This window comes from Amblyomma maculatum, chromosome 1, assembly GCF_055883805.1.
Source record: "Amblyomma maculatum isolate TAMU_Amacu chromosome 1, ASM5588380v1, whole genome shotgun sequence".
Taxonomy (NCBI): domain Eukaryota; kingdom Metazoa; phylum Arthropoda; class Arachnida; order Ixodida; family Ixodidae; genus Amblyomma; species Amblyomma maculatum.
In genome coordinates, this window is record NC_139344.1 from 112,571,276 (window position 1) to 112,596,969 (window position 25,694).

Sequence of the window (25,694 nt, forward strand, 5' to 3'; positions counted from 1 at the left end):
TTCAGGCGACAGCTATTAGTGCCTAAGATGGTGGCGTAGGGCGTCCGCAGGAATATCAACAGCGAGAAAAGGAAATGGCAAGGATGAAAAGGGGATTGAAGGGCCGACGCGAACAAGGGATGAGAGGGGGAATGCGGGACGCTGGGTGGTGCGCTATAGGCAGTTAGGCTTAAAGTGATGAGAAAGCGATCAGTTCAGAAAATGGGGAAAAAAATGCCCTGAGCGGGGAGGGTGAAAGTCATGAAAAGCGCTAGCGTGTGTTATGGGGCATGAAATCGGTTACCATCGTAAATATTCTGCTACTTACAGCGCTTACTATATATATATATGAAGGAAAGAAGCCAACAGTCGGCGAGGCCAAGGAATACATTGGGGATTGTACTTTTTCTTTTTTTTATGTTTATTTCGGTAATCGCATAAATTAGTAATGTAATCTGTTTTAGGGGAAATGTAGTTAAACACAAAGTGTTATATATACAACAAAACAACAAGAAAATATATATATATATATATATATATATATATATATATATATATATATATATATATATATATATGTGCAGGAAAGAAGCCAACAGTCGGCGAGGCCAAGGAAAGCATTGGGGATTGTACTTTGTCTTTTTTTTTATTTTTTACTTCGGCAATCACATGAATTAGTAATCTAATCTGTTTAGGGGAAAGATAAACACAAATTAGAAGGAAAAACAACGTACCGATTGTGGGAACCGAACCCACGACCGCCGAATATCGCGTGAAAAAAAAAAAAAGTACAATCCCCAATGCTTTTCTTGGCCTCGCCGACTGTTGGCTTCTTTCCTTCATGTGTCTTAACGAGCACCCTCATTTCCCCTTCATTTATCTGCATATATATATATATATATATATATATATATATATATATATATATATACACACACATATACAGGGTGTCCAACTTAACTTTCGCCAAGGGTTAAAAATGGAACGTTTGAGATAGGCCAATGAAACCACCTGTATACAGCTGCCAGCCATCTGATGCACCACAGGCAATCTTTTTGTTTCGCAATTAACTAATTGGTAATTAAGATAATTTTTCTAATTTGCGAACTTTTGCCTTTAGACAACAAATGTGATTTGCAGAGTTGGAGTCTAAAACCGCTATTCCATCTATTTCCGATAAGGAAAGCCCGCGAAATGCAAAAAATATCACGTGAGCAGCGCATTCGTGCGCCACGATTGTGGTGCTCTCAATCGTGGCTCGAGTGAACGAAATCAGGTGCAGCATTTGCCCCACGACCCCGTTGAGCGGCAGACCGATATGTCTGCGTTGGTTCTTCGTCCGCTTCACGCAGTCGAAGCGCGTGACGATGCAAGTCGCAACGAGCTCACCGCGCCGGCTGCAACCATCGCCAACATATCAGCCTGCCGCTGGGACTGGACTGTCGGGTCACGGCCGCAGCTGATTTAGTTCATTCGAGCCACGATTGAGAGCACCACAATCGTGATACGAATGCGCTAGTCACGTGATAATTTTTGCATTTCGCGGGCTTTCTTTAGGGCTTAGAAAAACGATACACGTGAGGCTTTCTTTATCGGAAATAGATAGTATGGGGGTTTTAGAAGATGCTCGCCAACTCTGCATATCACATCTGTTGTCTAAAGGCAGTGGTATATAAGTAAATAAGAAAAATTATCTTAATTACTAATTAGGTTATTGCAAAACAAAAAATTGCCTGTGGTGCGTCACATCGCTGGCAAGTGTACACAGGTGGTTTCTCTGGCCTATATATATATATATATATATATATATATATATATATATATATATATATATATATATATATATATATATATATGTGCCCAGAGAAAAAAAAATATATATGTATATTTATTTATTCCATGCGGATAAGAAAAAAACAGCCTTTGTAAAGACAGATGGCTTTTATGAGTTTAATGTTATGCCATTCGGGCTGTGCAATGCGCCTGCTACATTTGAACGCTTTATGGACAGTTTTGCGCGGCTTAAAATGGGATATTTGTCTTTGCTATCTGGACGATGTCGACATATTTGGGAAGTCCTTTCAAGAACACAATGACCGTCGTGTACGCGCCTTGAATTGTCTGCACCATGCCGCCCTAATTCTAAACTCGAAAAAGTGCCGCTTTGGAGGGCGCCAAGCGCTGGTGCTAGGACACCTTGTCAATAGTGATGGTGTAATGCCGGATCCCCAGAAAACTGCCGCTGTTGAGTCTTTTAAACCCCCGCAGACAATGAAGGAGTTGAGCAGTTTTCTAGGGTTGCGTTCGTATTTTAGACGCTTTATGCATCGCTTTGCTGACGTTGCTTACCCATTGACGTGCCTTCTCAACAAAAACTCCACTTTTGACTGGACACCAGACTGGGACGCGTCATTTCGTTAACTAAAGTTTCTTTTAATATCGAAACCCATTCTACATCGCTTCGATCCTGCTGCATGGACAGAAGTTCACACTGACGCTAGTGAAATCGGTCTCGGGGCAGTCGTTGTCCAATGGCACGATGAACGAGAGCATGTTATCGCGTACGCAAGTCGTACCCTGAGCAAGCCGGAGTGAAACGACACAGTCACCGAACAGGAATGTCTGGCTGTAGTTTTCGCTGTGCAGCGTTTCCGTTGATATTTGTACGGACGGTCGTTTACTATCGTAACTGATCATCATTCACTCTGTTGGCTGCGGAACCTTCGAGACCCATGTGGTCGTCTTGCACGCTGGGCCCTCCGGTTACAGGAATATGACTTTGCCGTGGTGTACAAAAGCGGGAGGCGTCATGCAGACGCAGACTGTCCTTCTAAGATGCTAATAGCCACGACCGGACCTGACAGCGACGATTTCGACAATTATATATCGACCCTTGAGCCAGCGTTCCCCGACACGAATGTTTTCAAAATGGAACAGCAGCCTCTCTTTGCCGCCGCCCAAGCCAGCGCAGCTACAAGCCGTTTTTTTGTGTGTGATGGCCTCCTATGGAAAAAGAATTATTCGCCTGTCGGCCAGCGATACCTACTCGTAGTTCCCAAGCCGCTTTGCACGGACGTATTGCGTGTCATGCATGATGATCCAACTTCTAGGCATTTGGGATCGGTTCGAACACTCCAACCGTGCTCATGAAAGATTTTACTGGCCCAGAATGCGCTCGATGATTGAACAATACGTTGCTTGTTGCAAGCAATGTCAACGCCACAAACGTCCAACTGCAACTCCATCTGACTTGCTGCACCCTGTGAAGACCCGGACAGCTCTGTTTGATCAAGTAGGCATTGACCTCGTAGGTCCGTTTCCGAAGTCCGTGGATGGAAATCGCTGGATTGTAATCTGCGTGGACTACCTCACACGTTACTGTGAAACCTCCGCTGTTCCATCTGCTACGGCGCATCAGGTGTCGCTTTTCTTGCTACACTCAGTCATCTTACGACACGGGCCGCCACGAATTTTCATCACTGATCGGGGCAGACACTTCACTGGCGATGTTGAAGAGCTCATGCGTTTATGCGCCCTAATTTCCCGATACTCGATGCCATACCATCTCCAGGCAAATGGCTTGACTGAACGCGTCAACAGAACGCCTATCAACATGCTAGTCATGTATGCATAAGAACTGGGACACCATACTACCCTTCTTCACGTATGCGTTTAATACCACTACGCATGAGACGACTGGGTACAGTCCATTCTTCCTGCTGTATGCCAGACCACCACGCTACCCCCTAGATACTATCCTGTCCTCAAGCCGTGAAGGTCCGTGCCTGGCTGAGGCCCTCTATCTCGCCAAAGAAGCTCGGAGAATCGCCCGATTACGGTCTGGTGCTTCACAAGAATGTTCTAAAGTACGATACGATGCCAGTAACCGGCGGGTCACGCACTCTATAGGCGATTTAGCCTGGCTGTGGCGTCCAATTCGGCACCCTGGCCTAGAATTCCCACTATGACGGCCCATATGTTGTTGTCAAACGTATCAGCGATTTAACTTATACAATAGCCCGCCTGATAGCATCGGATCGTCGGTCTACCAAAACCGAACTATGTCATATTTCCCGCTTGAAGCCGTGTCAGCCTCGCATGACTCACGAACATGCCCAGAGGGCTTAGGCTGAGTAGCACACTACTGACGACAATGAATGATTGTGCTGGTGTGGCAGAAGAAGAGGAAGAAGCGTTGGTGTCTGGGGGCTAGTAGGCTTCACCTGGTCCCGCTGCCACAGCACTGTAAATAAACACCCCTTTCTTATTTCACCGTAACAATATATAACATTGTGAAGAAAAAGATGGACCCCTTCGCTGGGTGCTGACGAAGAAGCAATTGTGGAACTGCCATCGCACACATTGTGTTCGTCTTGATCGCTCCTCTTCCTCGCCGTCCTCGACATGCTTCTACATTTGGTGGAGGAGCGGCCTGATATCCTTGGCACGCTGGAGCTTCGCACCCGCACGCATTTCCGTACGGAAATGCCATATCTGGACTTATAAAAAACCAGATCAGGTATATCAGAAATTGGGGAGATAAGGTATTTAGGACACATCTGGGCCAAATTAGGCAAATCAGTCCGATTCCTCATTTGGAGTAACAGATAAGGCATATCTGGTTGTATATGCCTGATCTGCCCAATTCCTGCTTTGGAGTACCGGATCAGGCATATCTGGTCGGATATATCTTATCTACCCAATTCCTGATTTAATGATCTAGCCCGCATGGCATTTAGGTTTTGAACTATAGATGTATATATCTGCATATCAACATAACACTTTATTACAATATACACAAGGAAAGTTTCAGTATTCCAGCTAAACGTGCAGCACGCTCAATCGAGTTTGCCAAGGGAAACCTGAATGTCCCCTTCCATTTCAAACCTTACAGGACAACAGCTTTGAAACCACAGGTTTTCGTTTTACCCTGCCTATGGAATCGCTTAAAGACGGGTCTGAATTACGTGGGTACTGAGGGTCAAACACATGCGCATTCGTTAGTAAATATTGAAATTCTACTCATTTACGTGCGAAACTATAACGAACTAATTAGGTATCTGAACAAAATAATGGACTATACCTGTTTACACGAGAAACTAAAGAGAAAGACAGTAACCTATTAAATTAGATATACATTTTTAACCTACTATTTTACACACAGCTTTATCCAGTTGATAGTTTTAATATGAGCTGGTCTACTTGCAAAGCTAAAGAAAATAAATGGAGAGCGGCTATTGAAATCGAACTAGACTAGTGAAATCGAATTTAAAGGTTTGTAGATATCCGGAAAAGGCTCCGCTAAACCATGGGGCGATAAACCACAAACTGCTGGGACTGCTGCTTATACCTGAACCTTAGCAGAGTACATATAAGCTGTCAGGAAGTACCGGTGTTACCTTAAGGAGAGACTGCAGTGCAAAATGCGCGAACGCGCCTAACTTAGGGTTGCTTTGACATTAAGAGAGAAAAGAAAAAAAAACAATACAAGGCTATATTGCGGAGTTTTTGAAAGTGTCCGATGGCATTTGTCATGAGAGTGACAGCTCCGCCCCTAAACCAAATCAAGCATGAAGCTAATTAGATAGTGAAAATAATTATAATAAACGACGAAAGACCCTATCCAACCACTGAAATTTGTCAAGCTTGCTGGAGCGAAAGGCAAATTAGCAACGAAATGTACGGAAAAATATAACATACTAGCAACTACCATCGAATTCAATGATTGTAAAATTATTTTCTACCAAAATAATAAAATGAACAATATCCTGAGGCTTGCACTTGCTAGTTTCCGACAAGAAGTCTCACGCTCACGATTTTGGTGATCTGGCATGAAGATAGGGGGACACGATGAGGGTGCGATCCGCTGGCAGTTTCTGCACCATGGTGAAGATTTCACCAGGGCCGCCCAGGGCAGAAGCCCCGAAAAGCTCAGGTGACCATCAAGCTCGCCGCTAAAACTCGGGAGGCATCTTCCACCCGCAGAGGGACACAGTAATTCCCTCTGTGCTGGCGGTAACACTGAAGCTCGTGTAGGTTCGCTTTCGCATTTTTGTTACATGCAAACGGCTAATAGCGAACAGGCGCTGGCACACACACACACACACACACACACACACACACACACACACACACACACACACACACACACACACACACACACACACACACACACACACACACACACACACACACACACACACACACACACACACACACACGCACACACACACACGCACGCGCGCACGCACACACACACACGCACACACACACACGCGCGCGCGCGCGCGCGCGCACGCGTTCAGCAGCATACACAACCCGTAGTACGCACGCCAGCTGCACCGAACTGCCGATATCGGCCACCAAAAAGGAACGCGACACGTGCTGAAGATGCGCACCGCGCATGGAGTGGAAAGGGGAGGGGAATGAAGCAAGCACACACAAAAAAGGAGAGCGCGCGGCCTCTGGCGGTCAAGACGGCGGTCACGAGGAGAGATGAAATGTGAGCCCGCGACGCAGCGACCGCCGCTGTCTCTGAGATGGCAGAGGGGAACGCCAGTCAGACTGGCGAGCGCGGCGGGGGCCGTATACTGAACTGCCATCATTTTCTTGATATTTTGAATCGCTTAACTAAACGCTTCTAGGGAGCGCGGCGGGGGCCGTATACTGAACTGCCATCATTTTCATGATATTTTGAATCACTCAACTGTACCGACCATAGTGCACCGGACTGCCCCGCATTGTAAATGCAAATGCGAGTTAGTAGGGGGCAAGAGAACGTGTAGCCATATCCCAGCACACTCCTGGATTATCGAACATATGGTAGAATAATGTGCAGCGAAATCTGCAGAGTAATTGAAATATTAGGAGTCGCAGCTTTTCTAAATTGGATACAATTATGTCAAGACTAAGCATGCAGGCCATGCTGAATGTGTAAAAAAATTGAAGCCGATGGGCCACATGATTCCAATATTGGAGTTTACAGTAGGTAGATGGCCATATATTGCTTATATAGTCACTTGGCGCCCACATAAGGCCCTGATGAGGCTGTATAAGGTTGTGATGATGCCAGGCATGGCCCTGATCTCACTATATAAGGTCATGACGACGCCATATATGCCCTTTATCTCGACACATAAGGTCGCAAGGGTACCATATATCCCTCTGATCTAGCCATATAAGGTCCCATTACCCATTCAGATATGGATTATATGTTGCATGATATGGCCAAATCTGAGCCATATAAGGGCAACATTTTGCACATATATGACCTTATCTGGCCTGATTTCGGATTTGATTATGCCCAGGTAAGTTTTTATTTGCTGTCTTATATATTTGTATCCGGCAGCACATATTTCATATCTGCAGCAGACATGAAATTTCCGTAAGAGACCGGTCGCCCAGATGACCCCGCCCGTTGTCTGCTCTGTCTCCTTACGCCAGGGAGACCGCGTGCGCTCTTAAGCGGGACTCACGACACAGACTGTGATGACTGGCTTGCTTCGTACGAGCGAGTGAGTTCGTACAATAAGTGGGACGACGGCACGAAGTTAGCTAACGTCATCTTTTATTTGACCGGCGTTGCCAACTTGTGGTATCGTAACCACGGAGCCGATATCACGGCACGGGACTCATTCAAGGCTAATCTTACAACCGTGTTTGGCCGTCCTGCTGTACGTAAGCTCCGCGCCGAACAACGCCTTCACGATCGATCACACCGGCTTGGCGAAACATTTAATAGTTACATTGAAGATGTGGTCCATCTGGGCAGTGTCGTCAATGCACAGATGTCCGAGAAAGATAAGATAAAGCACATGCTGAAGGACATCGAACACGCACCTTTGAAATGTTAACATCATGGCAAGAAGATGCCTCTGGACTTTGTCTACACCCTTAAAAATATACATGTGACTAAAGTAAATAAATACAAGTATTTAGGCATAATAATTAATGGCCAGCTAACATGGAGTGATCACATTTCCCATATAACTTCATCTGCAATGAAAAATCTGGGTTTTTTAAGACACAAGTTGAAAGGTGCACCAAGTAACGTAAAAAAATTAGCCTATGAATCTATTATTCGGCCAAAACTCGAGTACGCTGCCGTGGTGTGGGACCCTCACACGAAAAAAGACATCGCGCGGGTAGAAAAAATTCAAAGGCGGGCCGTACGCTTCATCTATAACAAATACCGAAATTCTGATTCTCCATCTTTCCTTATGGAAACGAACAAAATAAAACAGCTCTGTACCCGACGAAAGATAGCAAGATTAGAATTTTTACACTCCTCAATTCATGAAAAGCTCGGAATATCGGCAACACTTTATGTCACACCATCCCTCACTCGAAAAACAAGAAACACACACAATTATAGCTTAACTCCCCATTTCGCCAGAACCAGCATTCACAAATTCTTTTTTCCACGAACTATCGGGGACTGGATTGTACTGCCTGGGGAGGTTTCCCTTGTGAAAAATTCAGGGAAGCCATTGGCAATGTTTTTGACCACTGAGAGAGTTTTTTTCCGGTTGTTTGCAATGTTTTTGACGTCTGAGAGTTATTGTCGTTTTTTTTTTTTGATAGCGACATAATCAAAATGGCTATCTGTACCAATTCATGCTTCCAGGTTATTTGTAGAAGTGTATCTGTGCATGACACGCAAAAATTTCTCCTTTTCTTTGTAATTTCTTCTTAACACTGATTTTGCCCATCCTGCTTGGACCAAAGAGGTCTGAGTATCATGTAAATAAATAAATAAATCCCCGTATTTGACTACTGTTACCCAAGTTGTCAACCTTTGCCAGAGCTACGATGAGTTGCGCAAGCAGCGTCTCATATCACTCGACCGCCTCCCGCGCCTGTCGAACCAGTTTCCGGTCTCTCTACATCTGGGAGCTCCACTCTGCTGCAGCAGCTCAAATACTTCATCCGGAAGGAAGTTGCTTGCCAGATATCTCTACTCCCCGCAAACTGCGAGCTGTCCCAAAATTTGGCGCCCCTTCGACAGCTCATCGCCGACAGCGTGCCGGAGGCCCTTCCTTCTGTTCCGCCGCCAGGGCCCATGCCTCAGCCCGAATCAGCCGTTGAGCCGCTCGCATACGCCGACGTCCTTGTCGCTTTATGAATGACGCCCGCTCCTGCCGCGCCGCTGACGTACGCTGCCGTCGCTGCCCGACCACGGCCACCTAGCTACCCTTTGATGTACGCTACGGCTCCAGGGCCTGTGCAGGTATTTCTTCAGGCGCCACAGCCTTTGATTCCACCTCGTTCGCAGCGCCGCAATCCATGGCGAACAAGTGATAACCGTCCCATCTGTTATTTTTGTGTGTTTGCTGGCCATATTGCCCGGTACTGCCGAAATCGCACTCCAGACGATTTTCTACCGTGCCGAATGCCAGTTTCCTGGCAGCCGCCCCGAAATCAGTACGCAGCCGCCGATCCATCTGAAGGTTCCATCGCGAATGACCGTGCCACCTTTTCTCCTCGCTGCTCAGCTTCGCCGCTCCCTGTCTCCTCTGCGATGGTGCCCCAATCTTGCGCAAGAGGAAAACCGAATGCCGCAGTTCCTGAGATGAGGACTGCGCAAAGAACGAACTGTCAATGGCCTCACGTATCTCCCGCAACTCTGCTTGAAGTTTCTGTTAACAGCGTTGTAGTACTGGCTCTGGTCGACACCGGCGCTGCTGTTTCTGCCATGACTGCAAGTCTTTGCCGTTCATTGCGTAAAGTGACACTTTTTTCAGGATTATCGGTGTGCACGGCAAGTGGAGCCTATGGCGGTGCGCAAAGCACTAGTCATCTTTCAGGAAGTTGTGTATGCAATAGAGTTCGTTGTTTTGCCTTCCTGCTCTCATGATCGTATCTTGGGCTAGGATTTTCCGTCGCGTAATAATGCTGTGATCAACAGTGCTCGTGCCGAACTGGAGTTTTTTGCGCTTGACGAACCGTTGCCGGACGTTCCTTCTCCCAAAGTCCTCGTTGCCGAAGATATTGACCTCCCCGCGTGCTCTTTCGTTCTTATGCCTACCGCTTATGCTTTTTCCCGCGGTACCGATGCCCTTTTTACACCATTACCCATCATTTTAAACTGCAAAAGTCTTCCTCTGTCTTATGCCGTACTTTCTAAATCAGCTGGCCTCACCGCGGTCTGGATTTCTAATCCGTTCTCATTTCCCGTGTCCCTGCGTCATGGTGAATGCCTCGGCACCATCCAGTTCATTGATTACGTTCTCACCGGTGACGCAACAACCGCCTCACAGCCTGATGAATTGGCTACTCACACAAACTGTTGTTGCGCTGGACTAGTCGTCTCCCGACGTTTTTCTCCGCTCCATCGATGCCAATCTTTCTGGGCCTCAACGCTCTGAAGTTCTCGCACTGCTTCATACGTTCTGTTCTTCATTCGACTCTCATTAGTCTGCACATCAACTGCCGCCCATCACATTGACACAGGCTCCCATGCTCCTCTGCGTCAGCGCCCCTATCGAGTCTTTGCCACCGAGCGCCGAGTTATTGAAGCCCAAGTTCACGCTATGCTTCAGAATGGCGTGATCGAGCCTTCTCAGTCATCCTCTGTAGTCCTGGTGAGGAAGAGAAACGGTTATATTCGCTTCTGCGTTGACTACCGTCGCCTAAATGAAATTACGTGGAAAGACGTCTACCCTCTACTGCGTATAGATGATGCATTGGACTGTTTGCAAGGCGCTGAACTCTTCGCTCTATTTACGATACGGTTACTGGCAGGTACTCATGGCTGTGGAAGATCGCCCTAAAACCGCATTTGTCACCCCCAGTGGCCTCTGAATTTACCGTCATGCCTTTCGGTCTCTGCAATGCTCCTGCTACATTCGAGTGTATGATGGACACTATTCTGCGTGGCCTGAAGTGGAAGACGTGCCTCTGTTACCTTGATGATATCGTGGTGTTCTCGCCGAACTTTGAGACCTTCCTCTCTCGCCTGAAGCAGGTCTTGACATGTGCCCCGCCGGGGTGGCGCAGTGGTTACGGCGCTCGACTACTGTTCCCAAGGACGCGGGATCGAATCCCGGCCTCGGCGGCCGCTTTTCGGTGGAGGCGAAAAGCAAGGCGCCCGTGTACTGTGCGATGTCAGTGCACGTTAAAGAACCCCAGGTGGTCGAAATTTCCGGAGTCCTCCACTACGGCGTCTCTCATAGCCTGAGTCGCTTTGGGACGTTAAACCCCACAAACCAAACCAAACCAGGTCTTGACATGTCTTGCGAACGCCAGTCAACAGCTCGTCTTGAAAAAGTGTCGTTTCGCTGCTCGTGAGCTGACTATTTTAGGCCACGTTGTGTACAAGGAGGGTATCCGCCCTGATGTGGCCAAACTTCGAGCTGTGATTGCCTTCCCGAAACCTACTACCGTTAAGCAACTCTGGAGCTTCTTGGGCCTGTGCTCATACTTCCGGCGTTTTATACGGAGCTTCCATTGTCACTCCGCTGACTCAGCTACTTGAAAATAACTCAGATTTTTTGCTGTGGCCACCAGCATGCGACGCCACCTACAATACCTTGCGCAGCCTCCTCACAGCCCTGCCTATCATGCGCCATTTTGACCCCCAGGCGGCCACCGAAGTGCACGTAGACGCCAGTGGTGTCGGCCTCGGCGCTGTGCTTGCTCAGCGCCCTTCTGGCTTCGGCGAATACGTAGTCGCTTACGCCAGCCGTACTCTCACGAAAGTCGAAACGAACTACTCAGTAACGGAAAAGGAGCGCTTGGCCATTGTCTGAGCACTCACAAAGTTTGTCCCTTGCCTTCACGGCCGTCATACTGATGTAGTCACTGACCATCATGCCCTCTGTTGGCTTTCATCGCTCAAAGACCCCTCCAGCCAGTTTGCACAATGGGCTATTCGTGTCCAAGAATATGATATCCGTGTCGTTTACCGATCTGGTTGCGAGCATAAAGACGCCGACGCTTTGTCTCGCTCTCCGCTTCCAGCCGACCTTACCAGCCTTTCCGTCTTGGACCCCGTGGCGTTTTCGTTCGACACCAGTGACATGCCCGCCGAACAACAAAAGGACCGATGGATCGCCTCTCTTACTGACTACCTCTCCAACCATTCGGAGATTACCCCTTCACGCGCCCTTCGCCGCCAAGCTTCCCACTATGAGATTCGGGATAACCTTGTTTACCGGCGCAACTACAATTAAAGTGTCCACTTGAATTGTAGTTGGCTCCTCGTGATTCCGCGCCATCTACGGGCCGAAATATGTACAGATTTCCACGCCGATCCGCAGTGCGGTCACGCCGGACTAATAAGTGTTTTATCCTCCTCCAGCGTTTTCAAGACCTACACTCGAATCCGTCTTCGCTATTATTGGCGCGGTATATAAGCTCGGTATATAACCTCCTATGATAACCTCGGTATATAACCTCCTATGATAAGCTCCATAAAACCCCGGCCCTCAGTCACCAGCGGCTGCGGAACAACTGACCACGGCGGCGGTCAGACCTGTGACGCAGCAGGGGGTGCTAAGAAAGCCTGGCTCCGCTGGACAGGCCGCCATTGGAAACTGACCCTGGCAACGTTTAATGCTAGAACCCTAGCTAGTGAAGCTAGTTTAGCAGTGCTGTTAGAGGAACTAGAGGGCGTGAAATGGGATGTCATAGGGCTTAGTGAGGTTAGGAGGCCGAATGAGGCATATACTGTACTTAAGGATGGGCATGTACTGTGTTATCGAGGTTTACCAGAGAGGCGACAACTAGGAGTAGGTTTCCTTGTCAATAAGTATATAGCGGGTAACATAGATGAATTCTATAGTAATAATGAGAGGGTTGCAGGCATCGTAATGAGGCTTAATAAGCGGTATAATCTGAAGGTTGTACAGGCCTATGCACCTACATGTAGTTATGATGACCAGGCAGTTGAAAGCTTCTATGAAGATGTAGAATCGGCAATGCGAAAAGTAAAGACGCTGTATACTGTACTAATGGGCGACTTCAATGCCAAGGTAGGGAATAAACAGGCAGGAGACAAGGCAGTAGGTGACTATGGCATTGGTTCTAGGAATAGCAGGGGGGAGTTACTAGTTGAGTTTGCAGAGCGCAATAACTTACGAATCATGAATACCTTCTTCAGCAAACGGAAGAACCGAAAATGGACATGTAAAAGTCCTAACGGAGAGACTAAAAATGAAATCGACTTCATAATGTGTTCAACCCCCGCCATTGTGCAGGATGTAGAGGTAATCGGGAAAGTTCGATGTAGTGACCACAGGATGGTGAGGTCCCGAATTAGCCTAAATCTGAAGAAGGAACGCAATAGATTAGTAAGAAAGAAACCCACCAACGAATTAGCGGTGAGGGGGAGGGCAGACGAGTTCAGGATCTCGCTACAGAATAGGTATTCAGCTCTAACTGAGGATGGCGACATTACCCTAGAGGCAAGGAACAATAATTTCAGAGATATCATTACTGAGTGCGCGGTAGAAGTAGGCGGTAGGATAGCTGGAGAGGATACCGGTAAGCTGTCTAAGGAGACGAAAGATTTGATTAAGAAACGCCAGAGTATGAAAGCTTCCAATCCAACAGACCAGATCGAATTGGCCGAGATATCAAAGCTAATCAATAAGCGCAAGGTGGCCGATATAAGGAAGTATAACATGGAGAAAATTGAGCATGCTGTAAAGAACGGGGGAAGCCTTAAAGCGGTAAAGAAGAAATTGGGCATAGGCAAAAACCAGATGTATGCGATAAGAGACAAGGCGGGCAACGTCATCACTAATATGGACAAGATAGTCAAAGTAGCCGAGGAGTTCTATACAGATCTCTACAGTAGCCAAAGTAGTCAGGACCGTAATGAGATTGGCGGTAGGGAAAAACAGTCAAACGTTCCACCAGTGACGAAGGACGAGGTCAAGAAAGCACTAGAAACTATGAAAAGGGGGAAATCAGCTGGAGAGGATCAGATAACTACAGATTTGCTGAAGGACGGGGGGGATATCGTGCTAGAAGAACTGGCCACCCTGTATACGCAGTGCCTGGTGTCATCGACGGTACCGGAAGCATGGAAGAATGCAAACATTATCCTCATTCACAAGAAAGGGGACTCTAAGGACCTTAAAAATTACAGACCAATCAGCTTACTGTCTGTTACGTATAAGGTATTTACTAAGGTAATCGCTAATAGAATCAGGACCACCTTAGACTGCAATCAAGCAAAGGATCAAGCAGGGTTTCGGAAACGGTTTCTCTACTATCGATCATATCCATACCATCAATCAGGTGATAGAAAAATGCTCGGAATATAACCAGCCCTTATACATAGCATTCATTGATTACGAAAAAGCATTTGACTCAGTTGAAACCTCGACGGTGATGCAGGCATTACGAAATCAGGGGGTAGACGAGCCGTATGTGAAAGTACTGGAAGATATATATAGTGGCTGCACAGCAACCATAGTTCTACATAAAGAAAGCAACAAAATTCCCATAAAGAAAGGTGTTAGGCAAGGAGACACAATCTCCCCAGTACTATTCACAGCTTGTTTAGAGGAAGTATTCAGAGACTTGGAATGGGAGCAGTTAGGGATAAGGGTAGATGGAGAATACCTCAGTAATCTGCGATTTGCTGATGACATTGCCTTGCTAAGCAACTGGGGAGATGAACTGCAAATAATGATTGATGACCTAGACAGGAAAAGTAGAAATGTAGGCTTGAAAATGAATATGCAGAAGACTAAGGTAATGTTCAACAGCCTCGGGAAGGAACAGGAGTTTACATTAGGTAGCGAAATACTGGAAGTAGTAGGCGAATATATCTACCTAGGACAGGTAGTAACCGCAGATGCGGACCATGAAAAGGAAATAACAAGAAGAATACGATTGGGATGGAGTGCATTTGGCAAGCACTCGCAGATTATGACTAGCAGCTTACCGGTATCGCTCAAGAGGAAAGTATACAACAGTTGCATCTTGCCTGTACTCACCTATGGGGCTGAAACGTGGAGGCTAACCAAGAGAGTTCTACTTAAGTTGAGGACAACCCAGAGGGCTATGGAACGAAAAATGGTAGGGGTAACATTAAGAGATAGAAAGCGTGCAGAGTGGGTCAGAGAAATAACTCAAGTTAACGACATTCTAGTGGAATTTAAGAAGAAGAAATGGACATGGGCAGGACATGTAGTGCGAAGAGAGGATAACCGATGGTCGCTGAGGGTAACAAACTGGATTCCAAGGGAAGGAAAGCGTAGCAGGGGGCGGCAGAAAGTTAGGTGGGCGGATGAGATTAAGAAGTTCGCAGGGGTCAAGTGGATGCAGCTAGCACAGAACCGGGTTAAGTGGAGAAATATGGGAGAGGCCTTCGCCCTGCAGTGGGTATAATCATGCTGATGATGATGATGATGATGATGATATACAACTCGGTTCTTAGGTACGTTCGATCGTGCCTGGCTTGCCAACGCCGCAAACCTGCCTCTCACCGTTCGGCTGCTGAGTTACAGCCTCTCATATGTCCGCTTAGACCCTTCCACAGCATTGGCGTTGACCTCTACGGACATCTTCCGTACACAGCTGACGGCAATCGTTGGGTCATTGCCACGAACCACCATCTGACGAGATATGCCGAAACCGCCGCGCTCCCAGTTGTTCATTCTTTGTCACGGTGCTCCTCGCGAATTGCTCAGCGACGGAGGCTGTGCTTTGTTATCTGACGTCGTTCAACCCCTGCTCGCTCAGTACAAAATCATTCACTGCACTTGCACCGCCTACCGCCCGCAAAAAAACTGTCTTACTGAACGATTTAATCGCACCCTCGGTGACATGCTCGCGAAGTATGTCGGATCCAATCACACCAACTGGGACATTGTCCTTTCTTATATCACCTATAAATACAACACGGCTACTTAATCCATCACGGGTTTCTCTTCGTTCTTTTTGCTTTGCGGTCGGCAGCCATCTTCCATCCTTGATACTGTGCTACCCTTGTGGGGGCATTGTGAAGAAGATTGACCCAGATTTAAGGACATAGTTTTCAGCGCAAAGGCACGCGGCCAAAGGAAAGAAGAAGCAAGACTATTCGCCGCGAGATCGACCTAGAGGTGGCGCCACCGTCACTCCGGTAGTGTGGATCGGCAGCCGGCGGCGCTCGCAGAAACGCACGCTGCGTAGGTCTGCTTCCGAGTTTACGGCGGGTTTGTTGGCGATCAAACGTGTCTTCTGCAGTATTTCTGCAATTTTGCAGAAAAATATCCAAGGATTTCGCCAATGCAGCAGAAGAAGAGCGGATTTTAGGAAAACAAAGCACGCAACCACCAGTCTTCTGTACTTTGCACGTTTATTGCGCTGTTCCGCGCTCACGCGCCTAATGCTTGGGCCTCCCTAATGACAGCTTTGTTTTTCTTATCGACTTTTAAACAGTTTGCGCGTGTCTCATGCGAGTGAGACCGGCGAATTTAGTGCCAAGCCCACGCAGATACAAGGTTGATGCTCTGACCTGCAGTACTTTAGATTGAATCGAGAAAGCCTGGTTCATTATATCGTACTTGACTCGAGGATTAAGCAGGGTAAATGTAGCACTGGCAGCGCACTGCATGGCGAGTTGCTTTAGACTGAGTGCACATCAACTCTGGCCCAGACAACCACGCACAAGTATTCCCAAAAATGAGATCACGCCGACACTATACAGGAAAGCTCGCCGCACAGGAAAGCTGATTGTTCACGTGTACAGCGCTGAGTGGATTGAATTTGCCGATATGCTTTTTGCGGCCACTGTCATAGAATGTGATAGTGTATTATTACATGCGCCACGAACTCTAAAGAATTTCCTGAAACGGAGGAAAGTATAAGGGATTTCTGATGTGTGTGATGTTAATATATAACGGTAAATTAGTAGTGTAATTATTTTGGTTTCCAATGCCAATAAATTTCACAGTGTGAGAGAACTTTTACACATTTGACAGAATTTACAATAATCACGATTAATTTTCAGTTACGTTAAAGTGCAAGCTACGAATTACTCGCTGTGAAGACATCGTTATAAAATGCGCATGGGCACTGTCATGTTCTGGGAAGCAGATTTACAGGCTGAAAATTTCTTTATCACTAATTATTTAGCAGTGACTGAATCTTATGCGAAGTAAAATATTAGGGTTGCTTCCAAAACAGATGCCGGATATAAAACTATTCTGAAAGAAATGGAGGTCATTTTATCATGCGACTATAAAAATGTATTTATTTCCGAACTAAACACTAATATTTAAGCCCGCATGAAGCTGTTTTACTCCCCTTGTCAGAAACGACGAGTTTGCTCGGAAGAAAGCACTTGGACGAAAAGGGATTATAATGATTATAATAGGCTACCAGTAAAGTACATTATGTAATATTTGTAATGTAGTATTATGTAATATTTAGGGTAACATTTAGGTGCAGGGAATATGTTTCCCAAACATTCGAGCATTTCTCTAAAGCAAAATGTGCTCACTAAAACACTTACGGATGCACAGAAGCCTTCAACAACAAAAGAAGTGCATATTGGCCCGGCTTTAACGCATGAAAGCGGCATCGGCTATGACGGATGATTGCAGAGGCTGGTTTTGGTGTCGTTTTTTTTTTTATTATTAACACCACATTTACCACGTGGGATTGTTTATTGTGCAGTCAAATCCCACAGCAGAGGAACGCCTTTCGAAACGGTTGTAATTGAATCCCCCGTTCTCTAAATCAGCAGTCGAGCGCCCTTACCATTGAGACACCGCGACAGAGGTTTAAAAGCAAAAAAAAAAAAAAAAAAAGAAAAAAAAAACTACTCACACAACTCTATCGTGCATACAGACGGCATAGCAGGCATAGAGTGGTCTGTTCAAACTGCATTCTGCTATATGAAGCAGTCTGCGGTGGCATATGTTTTAGTAGCTGCGATATTCCGTGTCTGATATGTCTAATCGTTTCGTTAATACTTTGTCGTTAGGAAGAAAAGCAAACGATTGAACAAACAACAACTGAATTTACTGGTAATAGGAAAGGGAGCTCTTTCAAATGCGTCCGTTTTGCACCAAGTTCGTTTAAGGGCCTGTCACACTAGCACGATATGACGCCGATTTGGTCTGCCAACAGCGCGTCTTCCTGATGTCTGCGTCTATGTCACACTGCGCCGACGGAAACAGTCGGCCGACAGTCGGTGTTGGCGCCGCGTCGCTCGCAAGACGGCTGTCTGCCGACGGTCGCCCAACTCCTATGTCACACTAGCCAGACAACGTGCGAAACCTCCCCACCGACTAGGACCTTTCATTCTCACACTCTTCTCGTGTCATCATACGTTCCTTTTCTTAATCCTTTTATTTTTTTTCTACCATGCGAAATTCTCCTTTCTGTAGCTACTCCCTATCTTATTTTTCTTGGTTTATTCTCGGAACTACTAAATTAAGGAAAGCTTAATTTTAATTCTATTTCATATATTCGACCATACCAAAACAAGCTCCTCAACAGTCGTGATTATGGGCCGAGACTTAATAGTGCCCAGTATTTTACGGCTCTGATTGCCGGATCAGAACGACGTCAGTGTTCGAAAAACAAAAGCTGTCCACGGCGAATAAGAGACAGTGTATATTAAAAGCTGAAAAAAAAAAAAACTCTACCCTTGGGATCGAACTCACGACCTCCTGTTTGATAGCCAGCTGCACTAACCACTGCACCACAAAAGCTAGGCCTAACCGGCACTTTCAGAGGTTGAGATATGGTTCTGGCTAATACGCTGTCTTGTGAAAGTCGCGAAGGTAGTAGGAGCGTTTACCGCTTAACTGACTGTCCAGCTTGCTGAGAGTAAACTGCAGATAGTTTGAATCATGCCATGTTGTGCAGTAACAAGTAAAACTTTCGGCAGATTTCGTAAAACCTTAGGCGTATTTCACAGGGCCGGCCGCGGGACCACGACTGCTGTTGGTTCTGTTGTAAAGTCTAAACGCAAGTTCTGCGCTTTTTGCGCACACAATTCTTGAAACACATTGAATTATGCAACAAAAAATTATTGCCTGATGCGTAACATAGCGTTGAAATTGGGTTGCGAAGTAGCGACGCAGCGGCTAGACGTTAAACACAATGATCGAAGTGCGCAGGAGGATCGGCATCTCTGCTGGCTTCAGGAAAATAATCGCATCTTTTCATCATTTCTTTATCACGTACTATGTTCATTTTGCACTATTCTGTGCAGTTCGGTAAAGCGGGAAGATTGCTCACGGTCCCGACGAGCGCCACAAATCTATGCGCCCCGAATTCACTCACCCCGAAAAGAAAACGCTGCCGTTGATATTCCACACGCATTCGGCTGCCTCGAGTATTTTGGCGGCTCGCGCTCACGTTTCGGTCAGGGATTATGCATTGATTCTACTTTTTTACGTATATTAGTGCTGAAAGGTATTCGCTGTCGACGTGGTGTACTGAGTCGGTTTTGCGTTTCGAGAAAGTGTTTGCTCGGCGGCCGATCTCTCGAAGACTCGGCCACCGACAGTCAGCAGACTGGTTTTGTCGGTGTCCCCGGCCTCAAAGTCTGTCACACTGGGAAGACATTTGGTTTTCGGTCGTGTTGGTGTCGTCGTCGGCCTAGTGTGACAGCTTGGTCGGCCGACGAGTTGGCCGACTGTCGGTGTCGTTGTCGGGTCTGCGTCGGTGTCGCGCTAGTGTGACAGGCCCTTTAGCGACCCGTCGCCACTGTGTCCAACTGCTGCCTTCATTGTCCCCGTTCCCCCCGTCCTCGCCCCGAAGCCCCTCTTTTCTCCCCACTCGAGGCTCAGGCGTTGAGCGGGGGGCGCCTTCTAGGAACTGCGAGCGCCTAGCGCGACCCAGGGGGTCGAGCGGCGTCCTCCTCGAAGGGGCCAGGAGGTCATAAATTAGACCGCCCGAGTGTCCGAAAGAGCGTGGGTGGTAGTTCAAGTATTCCCCGCGCGGACATCCGTTCTTTCGCTAACAACGTTCACGACACATTCCCGCCCGAAATGGCACAGGCATTTCACAGACACGCACTCACACGCACTCCACTGGTTACAGCACTTGTAGTGGACGACGCAGGGTGGTTCCTCCAGGAAGCCTTATACCCTCTTTACACGGCCGGCTTAACCACGGTTACGCTACGCTTAACCGAGGTTACCGAACTTAACCACGGTTAACTGCCAATCGCGGTTAGCTGTGCTTACACAGCTCGCCGCCGTTCTCGGTTACGGCCGCCATTACCCATAAAGTACAACCGAAGCGACGCGGTGATCTGCGGAACGAAGCAGCATTTACAAATATTTTATTTATAATGTAGTTTCCGGAGTGCCGTCCGGCAAGGCGTCAACAAAGCGGTGAAGCCCCGCACGATGGCAGCACCTCATTGACCATCGTAAACGCCGCCGCGTTGGCCCCTCCTCCCGCAGACCGTTCGCGAACACGGCGGTTCGCTAGCGCCGACGTCAGAAACAAAGCGTGCTAAAATTATTGGCATCTGGAATACTGAGCCGAATATCAGAATTGAATCACTCCTGATCACTGACCAGCGGCAAATTGCTGGCAAGACCGATAACAGCGATACTATCAAGTTTCTGTTCAAGACAGCTGCCGCCGGTACATTGCGGCTCACTGTTCTGCTTATACTATTTCTGCGATTAATGTATCGCCAAAGTTTATCGTATCGTTATTTTACGGCGGCAGAATAGGATTCACAATAAAGATGTTTCGTGAGTACACCATTTCGACAGCGTTGGTCAGTTCCAAAGCGCCGATCGCCGCGGCTTCGAAGATAAATAATTTAGGCCTATCGACGACTAGGGGGTTACGCACCCCGCCGTAGTTCGCCGCGCTCGCTCGCTTCACCGCCGCGGTAAGTGTAACGTACCTCAGCCTGCTCGCAGCATCCCGCACTGCAAGCGTTGCGAACTTGTGCACTTTCATTATAAAGCTAAGACCGCGCATTTTTGGACGTTCCGCGCTCAGCACCAAGCCGCACAAACGATACTGCAAACGCAGGACGGGGTTTCAGTACGCAGACGCTTGGCTGTAGGCCGTAACCGAAGACGCCGGGCGGCACAGTAGACACCGGATATTCAATACGGGCAAACGAGTACACTGCTGAAGCAGACACGCTCGTACGTTTCGCGCACTCGAGTGCCAACGAGCAGCTTCCGTCAACAGACGCCGCCATAACCTCGGTTAACGACGCAAACCGAGGTCGCCAAACTCGGTTTGCGATAACCACGTTTAGGGGTGTAACTATGGTTTGGTCTGCCGTGTAAACGGGCTAACCACGGTTTCGCGTAACCGCTGTTACGCTAACCGTGGTTAACTCCGCCCGTGTAAAGAGGGTATTACGGTGCAGGATCGAATTCGCCCGTCGCGTCCGGGGAAGGCCGTGTCGACTATCGCCATCTTCCAGAGCTGTCTGGGCTGTAGAGTCTCCTTGAGCAGCACAATCAGGGGGTTTACATGAGAGCGACAAAGTCGGGTCGGGGAGGCCTGTCGGGCTAAAAACCGGCTATCGGGCTCATGTATACGCTAGGGTGTCGAGCTAAAGGCCCGTCGGGTCGGGTCCCGCCAGTCCGACTGCAGGGGGTGGGTTGGCTCGACCCTACCCGATGGGCGAGGGGCATGTATACTCTGACGCGTCGGGCAGGCACCTCCTCTCTTGCCTCCTTGCTGGTCGGGGACGGGCCGTGATCTGCTCGTCTGAGCATTCCTCCTTTTCCTCCTCTCCTGCCTGCGCCTGGTTTTCTTGCTCGACGCATGGTGTAGCAGCGATCGTTGCCTGACAGAAACGAGCTCATGTAAACCCGGACGGGTCGGGCTGGCTCAGCTCGACAACTGGCTCCCCCCTACCCGACCCGCTTGCGTCGGGCTCATGTATACAAGGCTAATGTCGCCTGCCTGTAGACTCCGGGTTGGGTTCCTTTGGTGCAGCTGCGTGGTTTGCAATTCTTTCAAGTACTTGTTCATCCATTGCCGCTAGAATCCGCGCAGGAGTCGTGCTCTGTTCGTGAACATTTGCCGTAGGATCGCTCCAGTAATGTCATTCAGTTCGACTAGCGGAACATCTGGCAGTGCGGTGAGCCTCCTGCCGATAAGAAACGAGGCCGGGCAAAGAGGCTGAGGCTCGTTCGCTTCGGTGTGCACGTGCGTTAGTGGACGCGAATTGAGGATGGCTTCCACTTCCGCTAGCGTCGTGGTGAGCTGTTCAAAAGTGAGACAGCTTCTTCCGAGCACCTTTTTCAAGGTTTGCTTGGTCAAGCCGACAAGTCGTTCGTAAAAGCCACCCCACCACGGTGCGCGTTCCACTAGGATTTTCCACTCCACTCGGGTGTTTGAGAAGTAATTTTTGACTTCATTGCTTCTGATAATGTTCCAAAGGGTAGCCAGGTCCTTGCTGGTCTTTTTGAAAGTGAGTGCATTATCGCTGTATACGGTGTGAGGTATACCTTGACGGGCGATAAATCGCCGGAAAGTCAAAAGAAAAGACGGTGTTGACATGTCACTCACCAATTCAAGGTGGAGCGCTCGGGTGACGCCACAAGTGAACAGAGCGATGTAACACTTGCAACCCTTTGACACACCATTCTCTTTGATAAGCAAAGGACCGGCGAAGTCAACCCCGGTGACTTGGAACGGATGGGCCTCGGTTATTCTTTCTCGTGGAAGTGGCGCGCACACCTCGTTAGCTGGCTGTGCGTGTAGCGCTGGCATATAACGCACTCCTTGACTACCCTCTTCACCAGCTGTCTTGCACCAATCACCCAGAATTTCTCTCTGAGTTGAGTCAGAGTGTCGCGGATGCCTCCATGCAGCATTTGTCGGTGGCACTGCTTGGCAATGAGCTTGGACAAATCGCTGTGCTTAGGCAGAACGATGAGGCGCTTGCCCTCGTAATTCAGTTGCTCTGCTTAAGCCTTCCGTGCACCCTAAGAATAACGCGGCTGTCGAGCTGCAAGGACACATTCTTTAGCGGCGAGTGTGATGCGATTCTCCGGCTGTTCCGTGCGCACTCCACTTCGTTGGCAAATCTAGCGCCCTGCTCATGCAGAATCCAGTATTCCTCTGCCCTGTTCAATTTTTCTGATGTTAAAGGACCGGATTCGCTTTTCTGGCGTCTTGCTTTAGCGACAAATCGCAGCACCCAGGCGGTCACTCTAGTCAAGCGTGAGAAAGAACTGAAACATTGTATTTCTGTCAAGGCATCCGTAGTCGGTGCGGCTGGCTGCAGCGAGTGCCTTCGTTTCCTTTTTCTGTTCCAGCTCCGCCATATCAAGCTCGTTGTACGGTCTTATAGCAACGTCATAATCATCGAGTAGCTCCAGGAATTTTTGAGACGTCTTGTAAGCTGATGTAGGCGCTTTAGGGCAACCTCTTTGTTAACTTCCAAAGCCGTCACAGGTTTCCATGGGAGGGCTACCTCATAACGACCTTCCTTCATCTGTACGGCGTCCCCAAAAATCTCTACAGCAGCATTTGTGACAGGGTTTTGTTTATTTTCATTCATGGCAATCGATTCCAAGGTACAGAATTTCGTTAGTATGTCCGCTGTGCTTCTTTCCATGACCGATGTTCTCAGGGCAACCGTTTGCATGCAACAGAGTCCTTTGTTCATGCCCTGAACTGGTCCTTGAATGGTCCAACCTACAGCCGTTTCCGCTGCTCTCAGTTTATCGCCTATCTTCGTGGATCGGCCATTCGTTAGTTCCCAAATGTGGTCGGATCCTATGAGAAGCCCAATATCGTCAGGCCCTTCGTCATTGCGGAAATCGGCGGGCTCATAACGGAGCGTTCTCAGCCTGTCCATCAATGCCACGGGTGGTTTTGGGATATGCTGATCGCAGATGACATCTGTCTCTAGAACCTCTAGTTTGCATGTTTTTCCTTTTTTAGTTTTAACATCGACCAATACTCTCCTGAACACTCTTTCTTCTTGGTGACCGCCAAAAACACCGATGGTTAGCATTTCTTCGCCAAGAAATTTGCATTCCAGTCTTTTTGATGTTTCAGATGTCAGGTTGGCTTCCGCCGTCGAAAAGGACTCGCAGTTGCGCCCAGGCCTTTAGGCCACCGCAATTAGCTGACGCCGTTTGAAGCAAGACAGTTTTCGTGGGAGCGGATTCTGTTCCTGCTGCAACTTCAAGGCTAACTTGCGCGTTGGTGACTCCGCTAGTGTCTTCCCTCTGGCGCGATACCGCATAGGACAGATCACAAGTAGCAGTCGCGTGTTTCTTCCCGCACTTCATGCATTTTAGGTGCACATTACAATGCCTTGATCGATGTCCTTTTCGCGTGCATTTGAAGCATCTCCCTGCCGCTTGTAGAAGCCGTTTCTTTTCCTCCAAGCTTTTTTGGGCATCGCATTCCTGTGTCAGATGCTCCTCGGCGTTACAAAAGAAGCAACTTTCCTTGGTTGCGTTTTGATGCAAGGTTGCTGCGGTTGGTAAGGGCTTATGAGATTTCCAGGGTGGTTTCGGCTGATCTCTTCTGATTTCTTTAGAGTTTTTCACCAAATTCATTCTTTTTAAGGCAGCCAAATTTTCTCGAATCTCGACTTCGATTTTGAGGAAAGAAATGAGTCGTGAAAAGGACGTCACCGTACCTTTGTCACTTGCGTTAGAGCTTTCCGAAGTGCCGTCGGTCGATTCCTCGTTCCCGCCCATGGAACTAGTTGTCTCGATGACACATTTGCGGCTGTAATCGAGTTAGATGTCCGTAGGCAGTGCTCGCTGTACAATCGGCATGAGAAGCGTGATGTAGAAATCCTGCTTTTGGCCCAGTCTCTCCAAACCTTTGATTTGTGCAGCCAGGGTGTCGTAGAGGCGGCGAAGTCCGCGTACATCGTCTGAGGAGCGAACTGGCTGGACGTCAATAAGCTTCTTCATGTGCTCTTGAATTAGGAGCTCTTCGTTTCCAAACCGTTTTTTGAGGAGCTCTACGGCGTCGCTGTAGCATCGTGCCGTCGATGGAAGTCCTGCGAGCGCAGCGGCGGCGTCCCCGGTGACAGATGCCTTGAGGTAGTGGAACTTGTCAACAGATGAAAGTTCTTCGTTTTTGTCGACAACTTGTTCGAACACCTCCCAGAAGGCCTGCCACTCATGACGCCGTCCGGTGAATTTTGTGAGCTCCAGCTTTGGCAGCTTGACCCTAATCTTCGATGTGGTCGTTGTCTGGGCGGCGTTATTCTCCCGCTGAGTCGATGATCTTCCAGTCAAGTTTGAGATGCACTGTTGCAGCTTTGCCAAGACAGTTACGATTCGATCGTTGTACTCAAAAACTTGTTCGTACTCTGTCTCGGCCTGCTCATCTTCCAGTGACTCCTCGAGCTGACTGTTCACAGCGTTTAGCTCAGCATGAAGAGACGTTAGTCGAGCGTGCACGACACTAGCATCGCTCTGTGTTAGCTCATCGAGTCGCTCAAGGCATTCCTTGATAACTTTGGTGACCAATTGAGTGCGCAGTACCTTTCTTTTCTTGAGGAGGCGCTCCATCGTTGAACCAGCGTTGCTGAGGATCCTAGAAATTCAGATAACCAGGGGATGAGACGACTTCATGCGGCCGCGCTGGGTAGACTTCTTGTCCGTTGCGATGAAAGACCACAATGAGGCGAATATCCACGGTTCGTTGATCTAAATTTCTTCTCTTCGCTTTCTTCCCGGGTTTCGGCACCAAATTATGTCTGTTATGTCTAATCGTTTCGTTAGTACTTTGTCGTTAGGAAGAAAAGCAAACGATTGAACAAACAACAACTGAATTTACTGGTA

The 25,694-nt window shown here is 48.1% G+C and overlaps 1 protein-coding gene across 1 annotated transcript; it reads right to left on the reverse strand.

Moving 5' to 3' along the window:
- Positions 1-24,635: 24,635 nt before the first annotated feature.
- Positions 24,636-25,421, reverse strand: LOC146203514 (uncharacterized). Its single transcript, XM_084603061.1, has one exon. The coding sequence runs from the start codon at positions 25,419-25,421 to the stop codon at positions 24,636-24,638; it is 786 nt and encodes a 261-aa protein (XP_084459187.1).
- Positions 25,422-25,694: the final 273 nt, after the last annotated feature.

Excerpts from the sequence above, each read along its gene's own strand:
- LOC146203514 (XM_084603061.1), bottom strand. The coding sequence starts at position 25,421 with ATGGAGCGCCTCCTCAAGAAAAGAAAGGTACTGCGCACTCAATTGGTC.